At 46.6% G+C, this 15824-nt stretch overlaps 1 protein-coding gene across 2 annotated transcripts; it reads left to right on the top strand.

Annotated features, from left to right (window-relative positions):
• The first annotated feature begins 898 nt into the window (after positions 1-898).
• Positions 899-9629, top strand: LIG4 (DNA ligase 4). 2 transcript variants are annotated; one of them, XM_082701251.1, is made up of 2 exons: positions 899-1160; positions 5804-9629. In XM_082701251.1, exon 2 carries the CDS (start codon positions 5832-5834, stop codon positions 8565-8567), a length of 2736 nt encoding a protein of 911 aa, XP_082557377.1. In that variant the 5' UTR covers positions 899-1160; positions 5804-5831; the 3' UTR covers positions 8568-9629. The 2 variants fall into 2 exon arrangements, with proteins under 2 accessions (XP_082557377.1, XP_082557378.1); XM_082701252.1 differs by lacking the exon at positions 899-1160 and adding an exon at positions 1290-1493.
• The last annotated feature ends 6195 nt before the right edge of the window (positions 9630-15824 follow it).

The raw sequence follows: 15824 nt of genomic DNA, 5'->3' as shown, positions 1-15824 counted from the left end.
TCTGACATTGTAGGAGCTCAGTAGATGCTGAACAAGGTGCAAATGTGCACAGACAAATGCCCTTTGCTAAGATGGGCAACTGTGGGGGGTCCTCTACCAACACTGTTGGGTGCTACTCCAAAACAAGTTGATAATTAAGTTGAATAATTATAAAGGTTGTTTCCCCATCGTCATGGATAATTTCTCAATTCTCCATGAAAGGAGACAACCCGTAACCAAACACTGGTAGAAATCAACAGCTCCTGCAACATAAGGACTGAGTTTGTTTTCTCTCAATCTTGCATGCCTAGCACAGTTACTGTATCCGTGCTGAATAAGGGTTTGCCCAGTACTTTTATTTGGAATCCTCGAACAGATACTAGAAGAGTCCATAGTTGATTTCTGGGCATGCAATTCTTTATGTCTGTATTAAGAATTATATGTTATGTATTTGCATGAGTTACGTATTATTTCTGGACGAAGAGACAAGAACTCACACCAAAGTTGTACCATCTTGAGAAACAAATAGGAAAGGACAGCCTTAGGCAATTTTGCAAAAGCTTATTTTTCCATTTAAAGGAAACCGCAGACATTTTGGGTGGGAAGATGCCCATTTTCAAATCAGGGCATTTTTCACAACAACCAGTGAGATGAGGGTTGGAACCACTGCTTACAGACAGAGAACACAACTCTATGAGGCCGCGCAGGGAGAGGACTAGGTTCATAGTCCAAGTAAGGGTCAGTACACAAGATGCTTCCGGTTGTCGCTCGAGACGGAACCCACTCTCTTGGGTCAGCCACTTGCGAAGAGCACCTGCTGCTTTGGGAGGCGACCGGGAGTTGCTTGTAGTTCCACGGATACCAGGACTCCTTGGGGACCTCCACAGCCTTGCAAGGAGCGCCCGTCCCGAGCGCCACTGCGCCTGCGCACATTATCCCTATGACGTCACGGACTGGCGCTGTGACGGCGGCCGCTCTCATCATCTTCATGACGTCAGGGACCCATTTCTCCCGCCCCCCCCCTTCAGAGGCGATTGCGTCTGCGCCCGGAGCAGCTGGCGGAACAGCCCTCGGCCGGCGGCTTCCGGTTCGGTGACCGCTCCCGGGCTGCGCTTCCGGTCGGCCGTGCGCGCGGCTGCGCAGCGGGGCGCGGGCGTCGGAGTCCGCGGGCCGCGCCGGCGGTAAGTTCCCCGGGACCGGGGCCGGCGCCGTCCCTCGTCTTCTCCGCCCGCCACATGCTTTTGGTCTCGAAAGTTCGTTTTTGTTTCCGGACAGAAGGTCTTTCAGGCCCGCTCCCCGGCGCGGTCACAGGGGCGGGCCCGGGCCCCTCGGGGACCGCGCGGCGCCGGAGGGCGGCCGTCCCTCGGGGCGGGGTTCCCGGGCCGCGGGCGAGGCTCGGGGTTGTCCGCGTCCGCCTCCCGGGGCGCGCTGGACCCTGCGACGCCGCGGTCGCGCACGTCCCGACTCCGGGACCTCGTCCTCCCCAGGCCCGCGGGGACGCTCGGCTCCGAGAGGTGACGGGACCGTCCCCGCGGCGGCGTCCGCCGGGATCGGGGCGGGGGTCCGCGGGGGCGGGGATGCGGGGGTCCGCGGGGGCGGGGCCGGGGGGGCGGGGATGCGGGGGTCCGCGGGGCGGGGGCGGGGGTCCGGGGGGGCGGGGGTCCGCGGGGGCGGGGGCGGGGGTCCGCGGGGTGCGGCCCCGGGGCAGCCGCAGGGACGTCCGGGGGCCCGTTTCTCTTCTTAAGTCCGTCCGTCGTCGGCCTCCGGGCTCCCGCGTCCTGGCCTTTCCCCTCCGCGGACGGCTTCCCCGAGCGGCCGGGGGCGGGTGCTGTGGGGGCGCCGCTCCCGGGGGGGCCCCGCGCCGTCAGGGGAGGCAGGCGGGTCGCGCGCTCTCCGGGAAGCGGCGGGGCGGTCGCGGGCATCGAGCCGGTCCTGCTCCAGGCTCTGCCGCGTCGCCTGAGGACAGCGGGGCGGCGGGTGGTCGCTGTGTGCGTTGTTAGCTCCGCAGGGTCCTGGTGGTGTCCGTCCCCCGCGTGTCCTGCTGCTGCGTCCGAGCCGAGCGCCCCGCGCTTGTGTCCCTAACCCTTTATACAGCGTTTTATTTTACTTATTTTTTTTATTAAATTGATTTATTTGTTTTCAGAAAAACAGTATTCGTTATTTTTTTTTCTTTATTTGACAGAGATCACAAGTAGGCAGAGGCAGGCGGGTGGGGGGGGGGAAGCAGGCTCCCCGCTGAGCAGAGAGCCCCATGCAGGGCTCCATCCCAGGACCCTGGGATCATGACCTGAGCCGAAGGCAGAGGCTTTAACCCACTGAGCCACTCAGGCGCCCCAGTATTCATTATTTTTGCACCACACCCAGTGCTCCATGCAATCTGTGCCCTCTCCAATACCCACCTCCTGGTACCCCAACCTCCCAACCCCCCTGCCACTTCAAACCCTCATATTGTTTTTCAGAGTCCATAGTCTCTCATGGTTCATCTCCCCTTCCAATTTCCCCCAACTCCCTTCTCCTCTCCATCTCCCCATGTCCTCCATGCTATTTGTTATGCTCCACAAATAAGTGAAACCATATGAAAATTGACTCTCTCTGCTTGACTTATTTCACTCAGCAGAATCTCTTCCAGTCCCGTCCATGTTGCTACAAAAGTTGGGTATTTGTCCTTTCTGATGGAGGCATCATACTCCATAGTGTATATGGACCACATCTTCCTTATCCATTCGTCTGTTGAAGGGCATCTTGGTTCTTTCCACAGTTTGGCGACCGTGGCCATTGCTGCTATAAACATTGGGGTACAGATGGCCCTTCTTTTCACTACATCTGTATCTTTGGGGTACATACAGCGTTTTAAACGTTGCTGCGTCCGCCCGCGGTGCGGTGCCAGATTAGCCGAGTTTGCTGGCCGCCCCGTCCAGGGTCAGCCCGTGTGCGGGCGTCTGACGCCGCCTCGTCTCACCTTCCAGGGGTGGACCCCGCTTTACACCCACGGAGACTGGGCGAGGGTGCGGGGCTGGCCCGTGTTGCACTGCTCACGGTGGAGCCCCCGTTACACTCACGTCGGTCGGACTCGGGGCCCGAACCCTCGCCACACGCTGTTCAGTTGTTCTCACGAATGTAGACCGTCGGCGGACAGCCTCAGATCCAGACAATAAAATTAGAGAACGTTTACAAGGAAATCCTTTTATGTGTAATGTTCGATGGAAATCCCAGTATTTAACTTTTTTGTACATATTTTTATTTTCCTGTGCAGTTTGACACTTGATCTTAGCCAAAAGGCTGAGAAGCGATGTTCTTGTCCATTTTAAGGAGTAAAAACATTTGTCTCCTCATTTCATCCTAACTCTAGGGCCCTTGTTACATTTTTAGTAGTTTTGGCGCCCATGTGTAGGGTCGATTTCAGTGTTGTTATAAAGTAGTTGAGTCTTTCCCTGGAACTTGTTGAGGGGAACTGAGACACGTAGACTATTCAGATAGATCAGAAACTGTGTACCCATCTCGAACATTCCAAGAAGTGTTTCTTAATATCCTGTGTTTTAGGTAAATGTCATATACGAATTGTAAGCACAGCACATCGCGTAATGCACTGGCTTGAGAGGGCGCGTTTTGAGAGGTAGACGGTGAGCACATCTGACCCGTGTTTCAGTCAGTTATGCAGATGAGACCGGGGGAGCAGTCACTGTATTCAAAGATCAAAGGCTGGGAAAAGTGGTCTCTCATGGGTTTTGTCTCATGGTCTACCTGATTCCATAGAAGCGGAGTTTCCTTTGTCAGGCATTGGGTGAGAAGTGTGGCCTTTTTCCCCAAAGGCCATCAAATGGCTATTGTGGCACTTTCCCAGTGCAATCATAGCTGCTAAATGTTTTTCACAAAACTGAATCCCACGAGGCATAGTGGGGCTGGGGGTGGGGAGGGTTGTGCCGAGTGTGACCAGCCTCTGGCCTTTGCTCCTGTGCTTCTCCAGGAGCTCAACTCTAGTCGTTCCGTAATTCACTCCACCAACAAACCTACTGTGTACCAGGCACTACTGACGCAAAGTACTGCTCCCCACCTCCGGGGCTGGCAGTGTGGTGACAGTGGTACCACAACCACCAGCTGTTGGATTTCTTGTGCCAGCTGTAAGACAGTGCGGCCTGTGCTCCTAGTGTGTGCTGTCTTGTTTGCTGCCATGGGGAATCTCCTGGTCTCTGAGAGTACAGTGCATCTCCCTCCTCCCTGCTCTGACTCCCTGCTCTCTAGGGGACACAGGGATGTGCCAGGAGGGGTCTAAAACCGCAAGATAGGACACAGTTTATATTCCTGGAATGCACATTTTTATTGAAGTCTTTTTTGGAAAAGTTAGTTGATTTTAATGTTACATAATGTAAATCATATAGTAGCTCTGATATCTTAGAGATTCTGATAGAATTTGCTGGGGTGCCTGGGTGGCTCAGTTGGGTAAACTTCTGACTCCTGATTTTGGCTCAGGTCATGATCTCATGGTATGAGGTGGAGCTCTGTGGGGGCATCTGCACAGGGCAAGGAGCCTGCTTAAGAGTCTCTCTCTCCTGCTTCCTCTGCTCACCCCCCCTAAAAAAATTGCATGAATATTTAAAACTTCAAAGAAATTTCACAGTTGTGGTGATCACTTTGGGAAACAATCTAGACCCTAACCCAGCAAGGTACCTGTTATTTCCTCTCTGACTTAAGAAGATGCTTCAGTGAAAAGCTGTCTCATGACATTTTACTTTTGTTAAAACACTTAGCATTTTATAATAAGTTCCCGTTAGAGCCCCTTTCTCTTTATAAAATGTATGCTTGCTCTCTCTCTCTCTTTTTTTAAGATGTTATTTATTTTTTTGAGAGAGAGAGAGAGTGAGAGAGAGCACAAGCCAGGACAGTGGCAGAGGGAGAGAGAGAAGCAGGCTCCCTGCTGCAGGGAGTCCGAGCATCTGCACCAGTCCCAGGATCCTGAGATCAGGACCTGAGCTGAGGCAGATGGTGCACCCACTGAGCCCCCCCCCCCACAGGCACCCCAGAACTCAAGCTCTCTTAAGGCAGAAACAGTATGGTGCCTGGCACATATGTAGTCAGTGAATTGTTGGGGGGTAGTTGCATGTGAATAGGAGCAGAAAGGTGTGCTAATGAGTTTAAGTTGCTAAAGCCATTGAATAGCTATGATAAAATAGAGTTAAAAGAGGTAGGTCAGGTAAGGATTTCATAGGAAGGGTGTTCTGAGTTGGGTTTGGGGCACTGGAGTGATTTGGCTTTGCTAACAGTGAAGTGAAAGTAAACATAGATATGGGCTTTTTTTGGCTGAAAGAGAAGATAAGTTCTTTGGGTGAACTCCTACAGTACCCGCAAAGCCAAATTTCAATTCAGTGATTTGTTGAAAACGCCTGTTTCTGATGCTGTGTGGTCGTCTGACAGAAGAGGAGGAGAAGTGTCAGGAAAGGCCTTACCTCAGAAGCCTAGAAATGAAATGAATTGAGCCTTGTTTTTGTGGTTGTGTTATTCCTTTGCACGATGAGCTAAATGAGGAATGGAATCATTAATTGAAAAGAAGTTGGAACTTAGGGAGAAAGACAAAGTGGTCAATTTCGGTATTGTAAATGTACAGAAAGGGACTGGTGATACTTTTGATAATAAATTCTAAATAGGATGGAAGTAAAATAGTTGATTTTCATTAAATGTAGAGAATGAAAAGAGACAAGTTTCTAGCATTAATTTGGTTTCGTTTAGCAAGTGTTGATCACGAATGAGACACTATCTGTAAGGTCTTTACATGAAATGTTTAGTTGAATTTTATCTTTAATTGAAAATTACTCTCTTTTTGCCTTCCTAGTTAAACCAGAGAATTCACCATCGCCTCCATGGCCGCCGCGCAGACTTCACCAACTGTTGCATCTCATGTTCCTTTTGCAGACTTGTGTTCAACGTTAGAACGAATACAGAGAAGTAAAGGACGAGCAGAAAAAATCAGACAGTTCAGGGAATTTTTAGATTCTTGGAGAAGATTTCACAATGCCCTTCATAAGAACCAAAAAGATGTCAAAGACTCTTTTTACCCAGCAATGAGACTCATTCTTCCTCAGCTGGAAAGAGAGAGAATGGCGTATGGAATCAAAGAAACCATGCTTGCTAAACTGTATATCGAATTGCTTAATTTGCCTAAAGGAGGAAAAGATGCCCTTAAACTTTTAAATTACAGAACGCCCACCGGAACTCGTGGAGATGCTGGTGACTTTGCAACAATTGCATATTTTGTGTTGAAACCAAGATGTTTGCAGAAAGGAAGTTTAACCATACAGCAGGTAAATGACATTTTAGACTCCATTGCCAGCAATAATTCTGCCAGAAGAAAGGACCTAATTAAGAAGAGTCTTCTTCAGCTAATAAGTCAGAGTTCAGCACTGGAACAGAAGTGGCTTATACGGATGATTGTAAAGGACTTAAAACTCGGTTTCAGCGAACAGTCTGTATTTTCTGTTTTCCATAATGATGCTGCTGAGTTGCATAACGTCACCACAGATCTGGAAAAGGTCTGTAGGCAGCTGCATGACCCTTCCATAGGACTCAGTGACATCTCCATCACTTTATTCTCAGCCTTTAAACCGATGCTGGCTGCTATAGCAGACATTGAGCGGATCGAGAAGGACATGAAACACCAGAGCTTCTACATTGAAACCAAGCTCGATGGGGAGCGCATGCAGATGCACAAGCAGGGTGGGGAGTACCAGTACTTCTCCCGAAATGGATTCAACTACACGGATCAGTTCGGCAAATCGCCACAGGAAGGTTCTCTCACACCGTTCATTCACAGTGCCTTCAAAGCAGACATACAGATCTGTATCCTGGATGGCGAGATGATGGCCTTCAACCCCAGCACACAGACTTTCATGCAAAAGGGGACTAAGTTTGATATCAAAAGAATGGTGGAGGATTCTGATCTGCAGACTTGTTACTGTGTGTTTGATGTGCTGATGGTCAATAATAAAAAGCTGGGACGTGAGACCCTGAAAAAAAGGTATGAGATTCTTACCAGTGTTTTTACACCAATACCCGGTAGGATAGAAATAGTGCAGAAGACACAAGCTCATACTCAGAAAGAAGTGATCGATGCTTTGAATGAAGCAATAGATAAACGGGAAGAGGGGATCATGATAAAACACCCTCTGTCGATTTACAAGCCCGACAAAAGAGGCGAAGGATGGCTGAAGATTAAACCAGAGTACGTGGACGGGCTGGTGGATGAGCTGGACATCCTAATCGTCGGGGGCTACTGGGGGAAGGGTTCCCGAGGGGGCATGATGTCTCATTTCTTATGTGCCGTAGCAGAGACGCCGCCTCCTGGCGAAAAACCGTCGGTGTTTCATACTCTGTGCCGTGTTGGTTCAGGTTACACCATGAAAGAACTGTACGATCTGGGTTTGAAGTTGGCCAAACACTGGAAGCCTTTCCATAGGAAAGCTCCACCCAGCAGCATTTTATGTGGAACGGAGAAGCCAGAGGTGTACATTGAGCCCTGTCATTCTGTCATTGTTCAGGTTAAGGCCACAGAGATCGTCCCCAGCGATATGTATAAGACTGGCTGCACACTCCGTTTTCCACGAATCGAGAGGATCAGAGAAGACAAGGAGTGGCATGAGTGCGCCACCCGCGACGGGCTGGAGCAGCTTCGCGGGAAGGCCTCGGGAAAGCTGGCTTCCAAACACCTGTACGTCGGCGACGGCGATGAGCCACAAGAAAAGAAGCGGAAGGCTGCCCCGAAGATGAGGAAAGTGATCGGAATTATTGAGCACTTAAAAGCTCCCAACCTTTCTAATGTAAACAAAGTGTCTAATATATTTGAAGATGTGGAGTTCTGTGTCATGAACGGCACGGATGGCCATCCGAAGCCCGATCTGGAGAACAGAATTGCCGAATTTGGTGGTTACATAGTACAGAATCCAGGCCCAGACACGTACTGCGTCATTGCAGGGTCCGAGAACATCAGAGTGAAAAACATAATTTCTTCGGACAAACATGATGTCGTCAAGCCCGAGTGGCTGTTGGAGTGTTTTAAGACCAAAAGCTGCGTGCCGTGGCAGCCTCGCTTTATGATTCACATGTGCCCGTCGACAAAGGAGCATTTTGCCCGTGAATACGATTGTTACGGTGACAGTTATTTTGTTGATACGGATTTGAACCGACTGAAGGAAGTGTTCTCAGGAATTAAAAATCCCAGCGCACAAGCTCCTGGAGAAATGGCTTCTGTGATTGCTGATTTAGAGCACCGGTATTCCTGGGACGGCTGCCCTCTCAGTATGTTTCGGCACTGCGTTATTTACGTGGACATGTATGCTGTTGTTAATGACTTGAGTACCAGCATCGAGGGAACAAGATTAGCCGTTACAGCTTTGGAGCTTCGGTTTCATGGAGCCAAAGTGGTTTCTCATTTAGCTCAGGGAGTGTCTCATGTCATCGTTGGGGAGGATCAGAGTCGTGTGGCAGATTTAAAAGCTTTTCGAAGAACTCTTAAGAGAAAGTTTAAAATCCTGCAGCAAGATTGGGTCACTGATTCAATAGACAAGTGTGAGTTGCAGGAGGAAAATCGGTACTTGGTTTAAAGCTAGCTTTTCTGTGGAGGAAAGCCTGTGGTCCGGTGGCCTCATTGTGATGAGGAGTCCTGATAAAAAATGAAACTGTATTTTATTTTTAATCCCTTAAAATTTATACTTAAACAGCATTATGAGATACAGAAAAACAATTTAAATGTATGAGATAGATAAGACACTGAATGGACCAAAGCCAAGAAATAAAAAATTCTTTTAGCCCTGTGGTATTTAGTGACTTTTAAAACCAAGATGAAATAAACAGTTAAATAAGAGACATTTATATAATATCCCTACAGAAATTGAGAATTTTGACTCAAATATTAGTTACATTCATGAGCTTTTAGAGTCATTAAAAGTATTGATCTAAGTGGATTTTCCAAGATCAAAATTTTAATAGTTTTTATCTAATTACAGCATTACAAGAAAGAAGCAGAATTGCTATAATCAGACTTATAAAAAATATTTCTTTTAAATTGAAGGCTAACATTCTTTCAAGTGTGAAATGTAAACAAATTTATTTTTTAAGGTTAAGGGCAAGCTCACGAATGAAACCTTGTTAATGATGTCATTAGGTAAATTAGGAGAAATAACTTAAAATTAGATGAATCTAATTAAAAGAAACTTGAAGTTTTAAAGTACTTGGCCCACTTTTTTTTTTTTTTTTCCTGCAACAGAGTATGTTTTAAAGAGAGTGTTTTCACGAGAACTATACTCCAGGATAGATCATATTCACAGGGAGTGGTTTTCCTAGATGTAATCTGTTGAGTACATGTCAAGATGGCATAAGTGTTGTAACTTCCATTACAGAGAGGTAAATTGCTCTGTTTACAATGATTTTATCCCTAGATTATTTAATTTTGTGTAATGTGTATTATGTCTGGATTTATATACTAAATTTTAGAATGCAGTCTGTTCATTTTGAAAAATATGTTTTCATGACAGCTTTGTGATACTTGAAATATAGTACCCAAGGAATTATTATTATTATTTGTAAATAATTTGAAATTTTATCGATACAGTGGAACAAATGTTATATTTCTTTATTTAAATAAAATATTTAGTATACTATTAAAATTTATGATGTATTTATTTTAAAACAATTCATAGTAGTTATTTCAATGAGACATATTTTGTTATTGATATAATTTTTCACCAGTTCAAATCAGGTTCCTACTTGAGGTCCTTTGTATTTTGTATGACTGAATGAACTTTATTAGAAACTTAGACTTGGGACAGCTGGTGGCTCAGTCAGTTAAGTGTCTGCCTTTGGCTCAGGTTCTCATCTGAGGGTCCGGAGATGGAGCCCCCAGCTCACCGGGGAGCCTGCTTCTCCCTCTCCCTCCGCTCCTGTCCTTACTTGTGCTCTCTCGCACACATTCTCTCTCTCAAAAAATAACACTTCAAAAAAAATTTCAACATATATTTTTATAATACCGATTGAGAAAAACTATAAAACAGATACCAGTAAGGGAAATAGGGGGAAAGGTACATAATTTTACCACCAAAAATAGTAACATTCACTATTTTAGGTTATTGATAGTATGGGAAGTGCAAAATACATTATTTACAGTGTAACAGATAAAGATAAAACTGTAATGCTGTATTTGATCAGCTTTTCTCAGTGGGAGAATTTACGGGTCAGTAAATTCACATTAAACTGTTGTACACAATTCCACTGAATGAGTGTAACGTATTCAGGTTGGCCGAATGTTATTGTAAGACTTACAGATTATTTGACCTTGCACCATCCCCCGGCTGCACCTTTTTACTTTCCTAGTAAGCATTGTGATAAGTCTGTATCATAGTCTGCGTGTTCTAGTCCTGTTTTCTCCTTAAACATTCTTAGTACAGAATTGCTGATTCAAAGTTACGCATTTTTTAGTAAATTGATACGCAGTTATGTAAATTTGACACGTAAAATACCTTTCATTCATCTGAATGTTGGAGAGTTCCGTTTCTTAGTACCGGCCCTATTCTCTGTCTTCATTCGCTCCGTAAGTATTCTCATCCTATCCCTTGGCTTGAATATGCCGATAACCGCTCACATATCTCTAGCCCTGAGTTCCTTGCTGAACTCCAGTTCACGTAGGCAGCCACATAACGTCTCCACACGACGTCGAATGAGCCTCTCGTCCTTACTGTGTCTCACTGCGGTTATCCTGGCAGGATCTTAACTGCGCGAGAGCACAGTGTAATGAGCGTGTGCATGCACACGGCTCAGTGTGAACGGTTGTCCGTGACCATCTTTTCCGTGTTTACAGACCTCTGGATTATTCCGCAGTCATGGCACCTAATTTAATGTACAGGTATTCTGTGTGCAGCTCTGGGTTTCTTGAACACGCTCAGGCTGTCTGCCAGCGGTCCCCTCCTCACGGCGTGGTGCGTCTGTTTACTGCTCTGGTCAAACTGAAAACTAGGGAGCCATCCTTGCAGCAACCCCCCCCCCCCCGCCATTCTCATGTTTCCAAGACGCAGCAAGCCTTGTTGGCCTGACTTTCCAGATAATCCAGAATATGAGCTCTCAGCACGCTCCCCAGTCACATCGTCTTCCCCTTCCACTCACCGGACTGCGGACACCTTCCTATTTTGCACTGTTATCACTGTGTGTTTTGCACGACACCATTTATCCTTCTAAAGATGCAGTCAGTTCGTTTTTCCTCTACTGGTCACACCCCTGAATCCCCATCCCATAACTTCCAAAGCTAATCAACGGCCTGTTGGACCTGGCCCCGGTGACCTATCTTCTGTGAGCTCTCGGACTTGACTTCCTATCAGGACACCCTTGCTCACCGTACCGCAGTCTCACTGGTCTGAGTACCTTGCCTTTCAATTTCATTCAGGTCTCCTAGTTTGCCCCACTCACATCCCCAACACGTACTATCCCTTCACTCTGCTGTATTTTTTCCAAGGCGCTGAATCTTTATTTCTTACTGCTAGAATTCAAATTCCATGATTGAAGACGTGCTGTGTTTCATTCACGGTTGTGATCAGTCACTCAATAAATATTAAAGGAATAACTCCTCTGAATCAGACGGAAAAGCCTACTTTGCTCTTCACCAAGGCCATGGGCTCTTCCCAGAAAGCAGGATGAGATATTTACCTTTCAAGAACTCTACCTTCTGCATCCTAATGACATAACACCGTCGTGACTGAGTTCGTATCTTTAGGCTGATGGCATCTTCTTTAAAAATCAGGTGGCTGCCCCAGCTGCTTCATAGCCGTGCCCTTTGGCTGACACTGGAGTGAGCATGGCTGACTGGGAAGCTTGGAATTCTCACTCTGGGGGAAATAGGCTGAGCATTGCTTTGAAACATCAATATGGAATTCCCTGAGCACTAGAGCTATTCTGTAAACCATCACCATTCAGTTTCAACGAACATATATGAAGTTCTTACTTTCTTTGACAGTCATATAAGTAAAAGAAAGAGAGAGAAAGAAAAGAGAGAGGAAGGAAGGAAAGACAAAAAGACAGCCTCTGCTTTCAAGGAACACAGAGTACCAAAAGAGAACGATAATTAGAATACAAAAGTTAAGTGCTTTCCTAGTTGAAGGAATGATGGAGTCCCTGGAAAGCCGTATGCCATATGAAAAGAATACAAGCTTTTAGAATTTAGTTATCCTGGGCTCAGTTCCAGTTCTGCCACCAATTATCTGTGTTATCTGAGCAAACCACAATCTCTTCGAACCTTAGTTTCTAAACTTTCAAATGGAAACAGTCTCCGTCTCACCCAGAATGTTTGAGGACAGAATCCGAGCACCTAACACACAGAATGGCGCCTCCAGCTTTTATCTGCTGCTCTTACCTGGGCCTCTACAGAGGGGTTTAATTCTGCAACGGGGGTTAATAAGTGAGTGAATTCTGGAACCATACGTTGAATTCCTTCTAACATAGTGGTATGGAGGGTTCTTCCTGGCAGAGGGAAGAGAATGAGTAACAGGTATGGGGAATACAAAAATTGGGGGGAGGGTGTTTGTAAAATACTCAGTGGGAGGGAGAGATATAGGTAAATCAGGATTGATTTGGAAAGATTTTATTCTTTTAAGTTTTTTAAATTCACTTACTTGAGAGAGAGCAAGAGTGCATGAGCAGGGGCGGGGGTGGAGGGAACAGTTGGTGCAGGGAGGGGCAGAGGGAGCGGGAGAAGCAGACTCCCCACCCAGCAGGGAGCCCTAATGCAGACTTGATCCCGGGCCCCTGGGATCATGATCTGAGCTGAAGGCAGACACTTAACGACTGAGCCCCCCAGGCGCCCCGGTAGAATTTTTGTCTCGTGTGGATTAACTAGTTCTGCCATCCTTGCATCTTCTCTTCCGTAGGCATGGCAGCAAATGTCACATTTTGAAGTAGATTGAAAATAGCTTAAATTCCTTCTTTGAGTGAGGTCCTAGCCATTCTTTTTAGAAAGAGAGAGGGCGATGGCGGGGAGGCCGAGGGGGAGGGGAGAAAGGATGGGGAGCAGGCTGCAAGCCCAGCGCAGAGCCCCACGCCAAACTCCATTTCATGACCCTGAGGTCGGGACCTCAGCCGAAATAAGACTTAGGTGCTTAACTGACTGAGCCACCCAGGCATCCTGATCCATCAATTTCTTAGTATGGTTTTAGCTACATTGATTAAACAGCTTAGAAGTCGCTAATTTGGCAAATGTATTTTGCACATGGGAAGGAGGCGGGATCATTGAAGGTCACAGGATCGAGTTGGATGGGTGGATTGTAAGGTGACCCCCAATGTCCCTACGTGATGGTGTTCACACCCTTGTACAGTCTTCTCCCCTCGATGATGGGCAGGTCCTGTGACTTGCTTCTTATCAGGAGAAAATGACCAAGATTATAGATGGCACTGTGTATTCCATGACAGTGTGTGGGTCTCCGTCTTCCTAGCCGGCTCTCCCCAGCCTCGCTCTGCCTCCCCTCCTGTCTTCCCTCTTCCTCTCTCGTCTCTCCCTCCTTCCATCTCTTGCCTCTCTTTGCCGCCTTTCACAGAAGAAAGCCGCCGTGGACCCCACCGCTGACGCCGTCATAGCCGTGGGAACAGGAAGAAAACACTTTCCCCTTTGAGCCTCCAGTTGGAAATGCACCAACAGAAGTCTAGCGCCCGTCCCATCATGCGCTCCTCTTCCTGAGAAGCTTGGGGAACTAAGTGAGGAATGTATGTCAAAGTGCTAGCCGCGTTTAGGGCAGAGGAGACAGTGAAGAAATACTTCCTCCCCCTTCTCCATTTGTTCCATAAAAAAAAAAAAAAAGTCGAATCGTTTATAACACATTCATATCCTGACTTCAGCCTTGTCTCTCTCTGTTTAGCCTATTCCAGCCACACTGACTGAGGACACTGTGCCTGCCCTCTCTGCCTCCACGAATATCCCGTTTTCTCTTCCGACATGCCCCCCCCTTTAGATCCTATTCATCTTCGAAGAGTGGATACACCACTTTGACCATGTCATCTGCCCCAGTTCCCCAGCCATGACCCGTCGCCTCCCTACCACCCAGGAACTTGTCACTTTTGTGCTCTCTATAATTTTCCGCCCCCAAATCTATTTATCTGATGTTATCTTTTGAGGTAGCGCTTTGAGGATCTGAAGGGCACTGGGCGACTCCTGCTTCAGAGTGCCTTGTGTTTGTGGAGGCCCGGATGTGTATTTGAAGGACAAGGACCCAGGCTGCTGCACGACTTTTCATTTCTGAGACTTCGTTCTTTTCTTATGTGTAGAGTCATTGTTGTTCTTAAGGGACTTTATACTGACACTTAGAACATCAGCGTCGTTCACTGCTTACCAACTCTCCGCTGGGGGTTGGGGGGAGACAGACTTACCGGTGTAACTCAGCGGTTGAGAGCAGAGACTCTGGAAACAAGGGGCCCCACTCTGAGTTTGGACTTCTGTACTTGGACAAGCCATGCAATTTTTTTTGTGCCTTGGTTTCTTCTTGTATAAAATAGGGTAAGAAGGGTTCCTAATCTATCAGGCCGTGTTGACTAAGCATGTGTGTGTGTGTGCGCATGTGCACGTGCAAATGTGGATGTGTCTGAGAGCAATGCTTGGAGGGCTGCATCATTAAATGTATTGTCTGGTAGAAGGGGAGTGACAGGTGCATGGGTACTGTGATACATGGAAGTAACAGAATGTAAATTGGAGAAAAGGACTGTTCTGGTAAGGAAAACCTTCCAACAGGCAGGCAGTCATTTTTTTGCCCTTTCTTCTACATGGTGGTTCACAACTGGGGATGAGTTTTTTGCACACTCTCCTCCTCCCACCCCCCAGGGCCAGGCAGCATCTAGAGTCTGATTGTCAAGGCTGAGGTAGCACAGCTTTTGTGTGGTGGGACCAAGGATGCTTTAAAGTGGCCCACAATGAAGAGGAAAGTCCCTCACAGCAATGAACCAGATGCAAATCTCCCTCTTGTTGAAGTTGAGAGAGTTGTCCCAGAATCCAGTGAAATGTGATGGGGAAGACATTTTATGATCTGTGAGTAATGCGTTCAGACCAGCCATGATCACAACTTTATTGCGAGTCAGTTTTTCATTCATAAAACGAATGCTCATTCCTGCTCATTTCTTTTAAAGGGGTTAGTATGTGGGTTAATTAGTGTTTGCAAAGTCCTTTGAAGATGTAAAGTCCTACATAAGTGCTATTTATTATTAATTACCATTCCAGAAGACCTACGCTGTGACCCTGCTCACTTACTAGCCCAGCCAAACCTCAAAGACCTGAGCAATACTGAATGATTTTGGTAAGTTGGAACATTGATAATGAGAAAGATAGGCATCAGGGACCTAAGCTGATTTGAGATGGCTGGGATATGACTGTATACAAATTGGCTCATTAAAATCAAGAAAACTATAGGTTTTGCTTTGGGGCCTCTTTGCTGAATTGGAGTAAATTTCTTCCAACTTTGCAACACTGTATATAGCAAAGGAGGGTATAGCCAGAATCCATGATACAGCCTCAATGATTATGAAGAAACAAAATAATTCATAGGAAAAATTATATTACTCATATTTATAAACTGATTTTCTTGGGCCCATGAGTCACTGTGTAATTTACACTGTCTGATAAAATGAAAGCAATAAAACAGATTGCAAAAACCTCAAGAAACCAGGACACTGGGTATAACACAAAATGCTGTTCTTTATAAGTATGAAGCATGAATTATGTCATAAATACAGTTGTACACTTTCACTGAATGTCTTTACATTTCAAAATAGCTCTTAGTCTCGCCTAATGGGACATTTTCCTTTTAGATCAAAGAGTCCAACCTGTAGATTTACATAACAAT

Source organism: Mustela nivalis (genome assembly GCF_964662115.1).
Source record: "Mustela nivalis genome assembly, chromosome: 15".
Classification (NCBI taxonomy): Eukaryota; Metazoa; Chordata; class Mammalia; order Carnivora; family Mustelidae; genus Mustela; species Mustela nivalis.
Note: the sequence above shows the minus strand (reverse complement) of the source record. Positions and strands in the feature narration are given on the sequence as shown.